At 54.2% G+C, this 12,388-nt stretch overlaps 1 protein-coding gene across 1 annotated transcript; it reads left to right on the top strand.

The window, feature by feature from the left end:
* Positions 1-1,045: 1,045 nt before the first annotated feature.
* On the top strand, positions 1,046-11,414 carry ACRBP (acrosin binding protein). Its single transcript, XM_059840291.1, has 9 exons — positions 1,046-1,439; positions 3,969-4,063; positions 4,191-4,293; positions 4,512-4,788; positions 9,882-10,014; positions 10,195-10,374; positions 10,481-10,648; positions 10,724-10,810; positions 11,289-11,414. Exons 1-9 carry the CDS (start codon positions 1,046-1,048, stop codon positions 11,412-11,414), a joined length of 1,563 nt encoding a protein of 520 aa, XP_059696274.1.
* The last annotated feature ends 974 nt before the right edge of the window (positions 11,415-12,388 follow it).

The following is a 12,388-nucleotide window of genomic DNA, read 5'->3' as shown; positions in this document are numbered from 1 at the left end:
ACCACTTTAGGTACCTTTTAGGTACCACTTTTGGGGTACCCTCAGCCTCATGTTAGCCTGGCCAGGCCTCAAACTCTGTTGTGGGTGGTTCCCAGCCACCAACGTGTCCCCAGACAGAGGGAGAAGCTCCCAGCTTGGCTCCCGTTCCTCCTTGTCCCCGTGAGCCTGGCGCGTCCCCTCCCTGCGAGTGGCCGCGTCCCCCGAGCCCCGGCTGCCGCCCGCAGCCCCTCCCCAGCCCCAGCGCGGCACCGCTGTGCGGTTCCGATTGCGGTGCCGCGGCCCGGGAATGGTTCCACCGTTGCCAAGGGCAGAACCCGAGCGCTCGGACCTCCCGCACCTGCCCCGCGCGGTGCGTGAGTGACTCCCGCCTGGCCGCCGAGCAGCTCCATGATGCTGAAGCGTGTGGCAGACACAACGTGGCTCCTCTGGCTACTGAGTAAGTGACCGCCCTTGCCGGGCCACCTCCGAGCCTGCGGCCGGAGCCCCCGTTCTGTTCTGCTGCTGTCCCATCCCCGTGGCTCACAAGACCGCCCCACCCGGCCCCCAGGCCATGCCAGGCCCAGCTCTGCCCGCCCGGGGCAGCTGGAAGCTCCTCCAGGGGACTTGGGGTGGGACACAGAGGATGGTGCGGAGGCAGCAGGAGAGGGGGCCCAGCCGGAGGCAAGGAGGGGAGGGAGGAGATGGAGGGATGTCCCCCTGCACAGGAATGTGCCCTCAGCATGGTGCTACAGGGGACAGGGGAGCCACCACCACCGTGGGTGCCTCTGCAGGCTGCGGCTTTTCAGGGGAAAAATAAAAAAAGCACATCGACAAACCCCCCAGCCCCCCCCCCCAAAAAAAAAAAAAAAAACCAAAACCAAACACACACACACACACAAAAAGGAAACAACAAAACCAAAATAAAAACACTTCCCCCTCCCCTCCAAACCAAGCTCACAATAAAATCTGACTTTTAAAGTCTTTTGGGTTTTTTCCTTCCTTTTTATTCTTCTTCCCGCTTTTCCCTGGGGCTCCCGGTTACCCCAGCACCCTGATGGCAGGGCTGATGGAGGCAGACTTCAGGCCAGCATCTGCAGTGTTGTCCCAGCGCTCTGTGCCAGCGGGCAGGATCCGGCCAGCCTGCCAGCTGCTCCTTCATCTCCCCCGCTTGTCCTGGTCGAGGACAGCCCATCCCACCCCATCGCAGCCCATCCCAGCCCATCCCCGGTGTGTTTGTCCCGCAGGCACGGTGCTGGCCCTGCCGGCGGGCGCGGCGGCGGCGCCGGTGCCGGCGGTGCCGGGCAGCCCGCTGTCGGACCGGGAGTACGAGCGGTTCTTCGCCAGGCTGCACCCGCCCTGGCAGGCCAACATGTTCTGCCTGCTGCGCCAGGCGTACGGCTGCCTCAGCCCCAGCATCCTGCGCCTGGACCAGGCCGAGAACCACGGAGAAATCCCCGAAGGTAAGGGCACCGCCTGCCCCCGGGAGCACACGGACCTAGCTGGAGCGGCGTGGCTGTTTCTCTGCCCCCCCCAAAAAATGCCACAAGGCCGTGGGAATGGGATGGGCTGGTTTGGGCTCTATGGCCCAAAGAGCGGCTTGGAGCAGACACTGGCAGAACTAGAGCACGCCGACTTTTGTGGCCACTCTGAGCATCCCTTTCACTGCTGCACCACTTTCCTGGAGGAAAAAACCAAACCTTTTCCCAAAAGCCAGCCCTAACCTCCTAGGCAGGAAATTGCACGGTTTTTCCCCCCTGCTCCGTGTGTCATCTGGCAGCACCAAAAAGGGTTTGTCCTCTCCTAGGTTTCCTTCAAGCCCTTGTGGGCTGCTGTGACTCCTCGTTTTCACCCAGCTGAGCAAGCACAGCTGTCCCAGCCTCTCTTTACAGGGCATGTAAAGCCAAAGGAGCCACAGGCACTTCGGTGGCCCTTCCTTTCTGCCCATCTCTGTCGGTGGGGTGGCAGGAGGAAAAAGTGGCCGCAGTTTTCTCAAGCTCAGTGCAGCTCCTCATCTCCTACCAGCTCCTTCCAACTTCATCAGAGAGTTAATGCAGAATCTTGGCTCACGGGCTCTCGTAGGTCTTTAAGAAAACTTGAGATGATAAGCTGCCTTTTTAAGTGTTTAACATTTCAGGAGCCAAGAAACATCCCAGTTCAGAAAGCACCATAGCAACAGCACCCTTCAGATCTCTGCAGTCATATTTTCCCTGCACCCCTGCATCAGAGAATTTAAGTGGTATAATTATATCTGTGCAGCTGAAAAACTTGGGACTACTTCTGTTGTATTTTTCTTCAGAGGAAAAAAAAATAGGAGCAATTTTCTCATAAAAAAATATGTCTTTATATTTAGATATGAACGTCAATGAGCTGAATGATCAGCCAACTGTGCTTATTTGGACTGCAGCTTGAGGGCAACTATTTCTTGCTGGTTTCTGCAGCTGTGTTGGGGGAACGAGTCCCACCCCACATCACCAGACCCAGGGATGGGTCCTGTGCTCCTCACTCACTTTTGGGCACCTGCAATCCACTATGCCCTGGTGCTTTGTGCACCCAGGCTCTGTCCCTGGTTCCTCTCCTCGTGGTGCCCAATTCCCCAGCACTGCTCTTTGTCATGTCCAGCCACACTCCCACTGCTGCTTCAGAGACTCAGTTCTCAAGAACAGAAACATCTGGAAATGCCAGAAGATGTGGCAGTTTTGCAGGTTGCCCTCTCTACCTTCTTTTCTCCCATCCCTCAGCCTCACACATGTATCCAGCAGCATTTATTCCCCTTTGTGTTACCTTTTTTCCCAGTTTGGGGGCTAGTTTGGCACGTTTCAGTCAGGCTGAGAGGTGGAACAGATGTGGCAGAGTGTGTGCCCCCTCATGTTTAGCCTCTGCTGTCCTCACAGAGCTGTGGCAGTGCTGCCTACATCCTGATATCCACGAGCATTAACTGTGCCCATCCAGGTGTGCTGCGGAGGGAGGCAGTCACCTTGTGCTTTAAACAAAGCACAGTGTGGGGTTCTGGAGTTTTCCCTTCAAGCTGGGTGTTTTTCTGGGCTGGGATCCTGGTGTGTATCTGAAATTCTGCTTTTGATGGTGCAGCTGTTTGCTCAGCACAAGAAGGGAGCACAGGGTAAAGGATGGTGCACGAGCAGGATCAGGAGGGCAACTTCGCTGCTAATGCCCTCCCTCTCAGCCAGCACTCTCCCTGTGCCAGCCAGGCTATGCACTCCTAAAGCAGAGGGAGCACAAGATCACGCAATTCTTCAGGGTTTCCTGCTCTCCTGCACGCCCTTGGCTTTCCTGCAATCCCTGCAAGAGCTGCAGCTCTGGAGTCAGAGTGCTGGCAGTGCCGGTCACAACTGCAGTTTATGTGTGTACAGGCACAGGCTCTGCCAGCAGCATCCTGGCCCTGTGGACCCTTCTCCATCCCCTGCAAGGCTGGAATCAATGTCAAATTATACTGCCCTGAAGAATTTGTCTCCTCTGGAGCCCTCTGCCTGGAGAAGCTGTCGCAGCCCCATCCCTGACCCAACAAGACCAGGATGGATGGGTCTTTGAACAACCTGGTCTTGTGGAAGGAGTCCCTGACCATGGCAGGGGACTTGGAACTTGATGGTCGATAAGGACCCTTCCAAACCAAACCATTCTCTGATTCTCTGGTGCTCCCAGGCCTGGTCTGGTCATCTTTTTAACCTATTATATCACTACTTGCCTTTTTTCTCTTTTTTAAACCCAGCAAGGACTAATAACAGAAGCATTAAATGCTGGAAACAGGAAGTTTGTGTCTCTGTCATAGGGGAGATAACTGTGTGGAAAAGGGCAGAAGGAGAAAAGGAAACCCTCAGCGGGCTGGTGGCAGAAGGGATGTGGTGCCTGGAATGGGAATCTCCACCTCGGGCCACACAGCTTGGATTTTCCCTGCATCCATGAGCTGCCCCCCCAGAGGGTCCCCATCTCTTGGTGCGCCCAGGCCTGCCTCCATCCCACATCTCTGTCTCCAGGGCCAGTCTGCTCTCAGTTTCCAGAGGTGGCGGAGTTCCTGACCTTCTGCCAGTTTGCCCACTACCGCTGCCTCAAACAGCAGTTCTTCATCAAGGTGAGGAGCGGGCTGTGGGACGGGCGGGGGGGGTATCTCCTGGGAAATGGAAGGGTGAGGAGGAAGGGAAGATGATAACACTGATAACACGTTGAGAGTCGTGTTTCTCCCTCTCCCCTCCACGCAGCGAGTCCCATGTGCGAGCGAGTCTCTAGCAAGCCCCTCCCCGGTGGAGCCATCCAGCACCATGAGCCCCTCGGCAGAGGGCAGAGCCTCCCCTGTCACACCAGGTACGGCTGCCCCGAGCTGTGCTGGGCGCCCCTGCTGGCCTGCTGGGCTCCTCGAGCTGCTGGGCACCCCTGCAGCTTTCTGTCCGGCCTCCAGAAGCCGCCCTGGGCCGCTCCATCCCTCTGTGTCACGGCTCAGGAGCAGGCTGTTCTGTCCCCTGCTGATGCCCTGCCGCAGGACAGCCTGGCAGACCTTCTCAAGCTCTCTCCTGCCCTGTTAGCTCAGGAACCGTGGCCGACGAAGCCCCCCACGGCCATGCCAAAGGTGCCCACGCCCTGGCAGAAGAACAGGACTATGGACCCACCAGATCTCGGGGCTGCCACCTCACCTTCCAGGACAGACTCTCCCGACGAACAAAACCTGAGAAAAAGCATCTGGCAGCTGATCTATTCGGCCCTCTCCTTGGATGCAACCTTGGACACCAAGGCCTCCTCTTGGAACTCCACCAGCTCGGACCCAGGACACACATCAGAGCAGGAAACTCCCCCCCGAGGCAGGTGAGGGGCAGTCTGCCCTTTCTGGGTACCACACACCACCCGTGCACAGCAGACAGCAGCCCCAGGGCATCCATGTCCCTGCTCGGAGCAGCTGGTGAGTGTGGGCAGCTGTTCTGGAGCAAGCTGACCCATCCAGAGCAGGAATGTTCCTGGGGAGCCCTCAAGCATCCCTTGCTCCAGCACAAAGTGAGCAGGGAGAGGGTGATCCAGTATCCTTGTGCCTGAAAATGGCACTGTCCTCGTGTCCTGAGCAAAGTGAGACTAGTCTGGGCCTGAGCTGCAGGCAGGGCTTTGTGCCATGCCTGGTTTCCCCACACTGTGGCCATCTGCCCTATGCAATCACCTCTGCACTCGTCCTCCCCCAGACACGTGTCCCAGGAGTCTGGGTGATGTGTCCTGGCAAACACAGGTCCCTGGGACGTGTCTCGCTGTGCTCCTCGCCTCTCGGTGTGCCAGGTGAAGCAGATGTTTCTTAAAGCAGCCTGGCCTGAGGAGCCCTCCCGGGAGTGCTCTGACCTCCCCCAAGGGAGCTACAGCAGCCCCGGGCTAGGAAACAGCCGGGAGCACAAAGCTGTGCAGGGCCACGACTTCTCCTGGAGCACCTGGATGTGTGCACAGCTCTTCCTGGTGTTTCTGGTTCCCCACTGTGGTTTGGAGGCAGCACCACGGCAGTTCAGCACGGGGCCCTGCACCAGGCCAGCTTTTCACAGCCCTTTCACACACCCTCCTCAGCTCCTGTGCCCTAGGAATGTGTGAGGAGCTCATGGAGCACGTTGAGCTCTTCTCAGCTGGTCTGCCAGGATCTGTTTGCCTCTGTCCTCAGGTACCCAGGGGATGGTGACAGAGAAAAGACCTGCAAAAGGATATTATGCTTTCACTCAAATTCACTTTTTGATCCTTTGGCACCGTGTGGCTGAGGACCATTTGCTTTGACTGGCATGCAAATATTATTTTGCTTACCAAGAGGAAAAAAAAAAAAAAAAGGTGTCTAGATGTGTTTTTCATGGAGGAGTCATTTGGTTTCGTGCTCTTGCAGGCCAGTGGTGTTCCTGTAAGCGCACAGATTTCGTGCCTCGTTGCACATCTGTGGTTTCTCTTGAGCCCGCTGCACACCCCTGCCTCAGCCCAGCCAGAGATTCACTTCTGCATGTAAAGATGAACTGCATCGTGTTGTTAAAGCCATAACTGTCTTCTTGCAAGCCTCTAACATGTGTCATCCTCCTTACTAATATCGTAGGAGGCTTTCACAGCCTGGAAAAAGTTTTCCTGGTGTATGTGCTCTCAGGCAAAATGGTGTTTCCTTGAGGATTTTGTTCTCCCTGCCTCTGAAACTGAGCCTTGCTGTGATTGAGCTCTGTTGGGATTACTGGGGGACTGCTGTGATGGCAGATGACACTCGCTGTTCTGCTGCAGAGTTTCTCAAAGCCACTAATGCTGACTGTGTGTCTGTGACTGGCAGCCGAGCCCCATCAATCATGCTAAGCAAGGCTTAAACCCCCACTGAAGGAGAAAAAGGCGAGATAGACCGTGCCTGTCGGCTTTGCAGCTCGCCACAGCCCGCCTCCTCTCACAGGGACTTCAAAGCATGACCTAAAAAAGGGGCAGAATGCCTGGAGGCTCTTCCATTCCAGCAAGAGGAGCAGTGCTGGGTGGGACTGGTCGTTGTGCAGAGGTGCCATTAAGTGTCTGGTTTAACACAAGGTGGGCAGGGCTGTGATGGGCACAGATCCCAGAGCTGCGTGTCTTCCCCAGGGTCTAATGCCCAGCAGGACATCCATCCTTCTTATTCATCCCCTGTGGCTTGTGGCAGCTGCTCTGGCAGCTACTGCAGTTTTCATAGCGCCTGATGAGGCCAGCTGTGATCTTTAGAGGGAGACAGGGCAGGGGTAGTACACAAGAAGAATCTGCAGCACTTTCCTGTGGTCTTTCTGGTAGCGGTGAATCATTCATTGGGCAGGAAGGGGAAATGAAAATTATTGCACCTATTCACTATTTTTAGTCCTTATTGTGCTTTCTGATTTATTTCCTAGTATTTCCTCTCTTTAGAGTTACCTCTAAACCATGATTCAGTCTTGCAATAAGCTAAAGAGAGCTCTGCAGCCCTCACCTTGTAAAGCCCATGCTACTCTCATTTTCTGCAGCAGCTTTCGGTGTCTCTTCAAAACCCACCCATGTTCCAGCTCTGGGTGCACTACCCATTGATGGGATTCAGCATTTGAATACATGGAAAGACATCAGCCTCCCTTCCCTGCTTTTCTGTTTGCAGGAGGAATTGCACTTGCCCTTTTTCCCAGAGCTTCCCGGTGTTGTGTCATTTGTCAGCTACAACCCCTGCACCCCTTTCAGCATCACAGCTGTCCTTACCCAGATCTTGTTCTGCTGGTATTCACAGGTGGATGCTCACCTGTGGTTCATGTCAGCCCAGCTTCCCCAGCAAGGCTGCTCCGAGCCCTCTCAGAATCCCAGAACTCTTAGGGTTGGAGATCATTCTGTCCAATCCCCTGCCAAGGCAGGGTCACCTGGAGAAGGTGACAGAGGAACATGTCCAGGTGGGTTTTGATTGTCTGGAGAGGGAGGCTCCATCACCTCCCTGGACAGCCTGTTCCAGTGCTCTGCCACCCTCCATATAAAGAAGTTCTTCCTGATGTTGAGGTAGAACTCTTTGTGGTTTAGTTTATGGCCACTGCTCCTCATCCTGTGGCCAAGAACCACTGAAAAGTCTGACACCATCCTCTTGACACCCACCCTTGAGATACTTATGTGCAGTGAGAGATACACACACTCCAGGTGACTCCCCCTCCTCCTCCTGCTGCTTTGCCCCTCCAAACAGTCCTTGTGGTGCTTATCTACTTCAACTCCAGGGGCGTTCATTTTAAAGCCAGACCCTTAATTAAAAATACCATCCCCAGGAAAAAAAACTCTCTTTGAATTATCATCACCCATAACCAGCCCTGGCATGCAGTCAAAGATCTTTTTTCTCTTTCTGAAGCTGTTAAGAGTGGCTTTTTCATAACCGGTTTTAGTTTCCTGCAGCAACCCCCCTAAATCAGAATTTACCAGGTGCTGGAAAGCTGCTGTTCGCTCCTTATCTTCTTTTCTGCTCGCCTCAGGTGCTCCCTGCACCCCAGCCAGCCAGTATCAGGAAGGCTCAGCAGCCGAAAGCTAATGGCCCAAATCCTTGTCATTACGTGGCGGGAGAGGCGGATGCTGCTCTCCAGCACTCTTCAGAGATACCACTGAAGCAGGCTCTGGGTGTCCTTCCACATCCTGAGATGCTGAAGTATGATAAGCTGTTACCTGAAGTTTTCTCTTTTGCCTCGGATCAACTACTGATCTCGGCCCACAGATTCTTTTTAATCCTGGTTTGGTTTTTTTCCCACGTTCCCTTTGGATCTTTGCCTCACGGTACCCATTAGGCTTTTTCCAGGGCAGTGCTTAGGACAATAACATGCAGAGGTGCTAATCTGGGAAGGGATTTGCATTAGGAACTCACTTTAGATAGAGCCATCCCTTTCCCTGAAGCATGGTGAAACCTCTGTGCATCCACAAGCAGCTCAGCAGCGCATCAGCGAGTGGAGAGAACCAGCAGCAGTGCTGTTACACTCACCCAGAGGTGGTAAATCGGCTCATAAATTTGCAACTGTGAGGCCAGAAAAACTTCACAGCAGAGATGGAGAGCAGAGATAGAGACAGAAAAGGATGTGACAGAGAGAACAGCAGAATTTCTTGGTAAACTTAGGCAGTGTGGCACAAAGCAGTTTTCTGTGAAGCTCACCAATTTTAACATTCAGGTCTAGGAATTGCCCTGATCTTTCTGCTCAGCACAGGACATGAAGTCATGTCTGGTGAGCCCCAAAGAAAACAACAGTGCTATGTGGCTGAGCCACAGGCTCCTCTCCTAACAGAAGTTTGGGATATCTTTTTGAAGTCTCTGAGCTGTGGAGGATGCCCCCATCAGCTGCTCCCATGCTAAACACCCTTGGTGTCAGGAAGATGTAGTTTGCTTCTGGTTTGAATGGATCATGCCCCAAATTCCAGTCACCAGAAGTCATTACTCTTCCACCTGCTGACAAGGAGGGCTTTCCAGCTGAAGCCCTCCTTGGCAGAACTTGGCTGACTGACTGAGTGGGAACCCACTGGTATCTTTTCTCAGCTGAGGGATGCTTTCCTACCTTCTGCCTCTAGGTGAAAGTTTTCCAGGCCTTAGGAAATCTCATCTTCATGACCTTCCTTCACGTTCTCTACCTCTTCCTAATTTTTTTTAATGCTAATCTGAAGGTCTCCAAGAAATTTCAAATACTCTCTGGAAAACTTGTCCATACATGTTAGCCCGTGCATGCATTTTAAGAGCATTTTAAAATAAGCAGTTGCTGCTCTTCTTTACTCTCTGTCAGATCAAAGTTTGTTTATTTATCACTGGCTTTTTCTCCAGACACAAGAGGCAAATATCTAATGAGCATGTTTACCTCTTCTGCATCATTGATGATGATTGAAACCAACCATCCCTGTCTGCTAACAGTTCTGTACCACGTTTACAAATTCCATTGTTCCTAAGAGATGCCAAATATTCTCATTGCTCTGATCCCATTGTCCTTAAATTTTCTACTTTTAGCTACCCATGTCAGTTTGGATGAACGGTAAATTCATGGCTAACAAGTTTTTTCCCATTTCTGTCAAATACTTGGGAGGGAGGCTTAATATGTGACATCCTCCAGACGCAAACAGGCCTGCCCAACGTTCAACACTCAGCACACATCTAACAAACATCTCCTCACTGTGCACTCAGATGGATAAAATTAGGCAGCAGCTGCTGCAGGGGCCCTGGGAAAGCTCTTGGAGCTGTGCTCCTCATCCAATCCCTCTCATCCAGTCCCACCAAATGCACAGGAACCCCCCTGCAGCCTCTGTGTCACACAGGCATGGGCAGACCCTGCAGAGAGCCCCATTCCTCTGTGCAGCTAAGCCAAGAGCCCAAGGTTTCTTTGGGAAGGGATTTTTTTACTTTGTTTGGGGGTTGTTTTCAGTTTCTAACTAAAGATGCATCTCTTCATTTTGTGGCAAGGAATGACTCCCTCCTTCTCTTTCTCTGTCAGCCTTCTAGCCCTGCAGAACGATGAGGCAGTGCTGGTCCTGTGCTACGCAGTGCTGGAGGGAAATTGCCTCTCGTCGAGTCTCACCATGGCCTGGAAGGAGATGGAAAAAAGAGTCTTTGGGTTCGGAGACTCGGTAAAGACACCAGTGTCCACCTCTGGCCCCCACTCTGCGCAGGCCACCTCCTGAGAGAAGCTGACCTGGCTGACCAGGGAGGCAGGCTCCAAGCCAGGAATACGGGAACTCCTCAGCCTCCTCTTTGGGGAGGTTCTCAGTCTCCTTTCCCCCCCTGACTCCCCGCTGGATCCACCCCAGGTGTGTGACAGCCTCGGGCGGCAGCACGCGGACCTGTGCCCCGACTGCGCTTTCTGCTCGCTGAAGAGGGAGCAGTGCCAGAACATCGAGACGCTGAACCGCGTTCACTGCGACTCGGGCAGCTTCTCCACCTACATCAACCCCGAGATCTCCGCCCAGCACGGGCACGTAGAGGGCAAGGTACCGAGCGAGCTCTGCGTCCTGCTGCTCTCTCAGGAGGAGCCTGGACTGGGAGCTGGGGAAGGGGAGGAAGAAGCACGGCTCACTTTATCCCACCCCTTTGCAGACCATGTCCTCACAGACCCTGGGCGACTACAACGTGAACATTTTGAGAGGGATGAGGATGGAGTACTGGTGCAGCCGGATGGCCATCTATGGCTGTAAGGAACCTGCCGTGACCCTCTGGCTGAAGGCAGAGTATGAAACCTTCTCAGATGCGGATAGCTCGGGAAAGGTGGGTGACCATCAATGGATGTTCCCATCCCTCCGTCTCCTCTTCTTTCTCTGACCTTCATTCCCTTGTCACCAGATCTGTGACTCGAGTGGGGTCCAGCATCCCAACTACTGCATGTTCAAGAGCTACCAGTGCCTCCTGAAGAGCATCTACAATGAGAGGGTGAGAAGCAGCTATGCTGCCTTTTGCACAGCCTGCTCTCCCATGGCTGGCCCCTCCACAGCCAGCCCCAAGCCCCTGCTGGGCTCACTGGCCCACCGCTTTTCCTTCTAGGAGGACAGACTTGGGTGTGTTTGGGGGAGGTGGTGAGACAAACAGTGGCCCCAGCACAACTGGGGCGTCATTGCTGGGTGGGAATTGCATGGACGATGTGAGAGATGATATCCCTGTATATCCCTGAAGGGCAGGATCTCCCCCATCTGCTAAGCAGTAGCAAAACCCCAAATCACCAGAGCAGGACCGAGGACTGGCCCGTATCCTAGCAAACACACAGTTCATCTGTCAGTTCAGCTGGTCCTCCTCTTTTCCCCCTGGTGCCCCCGTCATCCCAGCCTCCAGGTGCCATCCACCATGGAGGTCTCTTTCCGTGGGGAAAGATGGGCAGCGGCAGCATGCCTACGAACCCAGGCTCTCCTTGCAGGTGGTTCGTGTGAAATGCAGCCGTAACATGGCCTACCAGGTGCTGAGTATGAGGGAGGGAGACAAGGAGGTGCAGCTGTGGCAAGAGAGGTTCCAGAGACTCTCCAGGAAGCAATCAGAAAAATGATTAAAGTTTCTAAAGACCATCAAGACAGTCAAGGCCTTTGACCAAACACCACCATGCCCTCTAAACCATATCACAAAGCACCACAACCACTTGTTTTTTGAACACTTCTAGGGGTTCCTGGGGGAGCCTGTTCCAATGCCTGACTACCCTTTCAGTGAAGAAATTTTTTTTCTAATATCTGCCTGAATGTCCCCTGGCACAGCTTGGAGCCATTTCCTTTTGTCTTGTCACTGGTTTCCTGGTAGAAGAGATCAACTCCCACCTGGCTGCAGCCTCCTTTCAGGGAGTTGTAGAGGGTGATCAGGGCTCCCCCGAGCCTCCTTTTCTCCAGGCTAAACAACCCCAGCTCCTTTTGCCACTCCAGACCCTTCACAGGCTTGGTTGCCCTTCTCTAGACACACTCCAGCACCTCAGTCTCTTTCTGACAGTGAAGAGCCCAGAACTGGACACAGCACTGGAGGTGTGGCCTCACCAGTGCAGAATACAAGAGGACAATCCCTGCCCTGCTCCTGCTGGCCACACTATTGCTGATCCAGGTGCCATGGGCCCTCTCAGCCACCTGGGCACAGCTGGCTCATGTTCAGCTGCTGTCACCAGCACTCCCAGGTCCTTTTTCCCCTGGGCAGCTTCCCAGCCACTCTGCCCCCAGCCTGTGCTGCCACTGGGGTTGCTCTGACTGACAAGCAGAACCTCGCTCTTGGCCTTACTGAACCTCACACAATTGGCCTCAGCCCATCAATCCAGCCTGTCCAGACCCTCTGCAGAGCCTTCCTGCCCTCCAGCACACCAACACTCCCACCCACCCTGGTGTCATCCAGGAACTTGCCCTTGATCCCCTCATCCAGGCCACTGATAAAGCTTTTACACAGGACTGGCCCACTACAGAGCCCTGGGGAGCCCCACTGGTGACCAGCTGGATGTAAACCCACCCAGCACCACTCTCTGGGCCCGGCCACACAGCCAGTTTTTAGCCC

This window comes from Haemorhous mexicanus, chromosome 2 (assembly GCF_027477595.1).
Source record: "Haemorhous mexicanus isolate bHaeMex1 chromosome 2, bHaeMex1.pri, whole genome shotgun sequence".
Taxonomy (NCBI): domain Eukaryota; kingdom Metazoa; phylum Chordata; class Aves; order Passeriformes; family Fringillidae; genus Haemorhous; species Haemorhous mexicanus.
Note: the sequence above shows the minus strand (reverse complement) of the source record. Positions and strands in the feature narration are given on the sequence as shown.

Bases quoted from the DNA above. Each gene is read 5' to 3' on its own strand.
- ACRBP (XM_059840291.1), top strand. From the start codon at position 1,046: ATGGAGGCAGACTTCAGGCCAGCATCTGCAGTGTTGTCCCAGCGCTCT. The intron at 4,064-4,190 runs GTGAGGAGCGGG...CCCTCCACGCAG, and splicing joins AACAGCAGTTCTTCATCAAG to CGAGTCCCATGTGCGAGCGA. The intron at 10,015-10,194 runs GTAAAGACACCA...GATCCACCCCAG, and splicing joins TCTTTGGGTTCGGAGACTCG to GTGTGTGACAGCCTCGGGCG.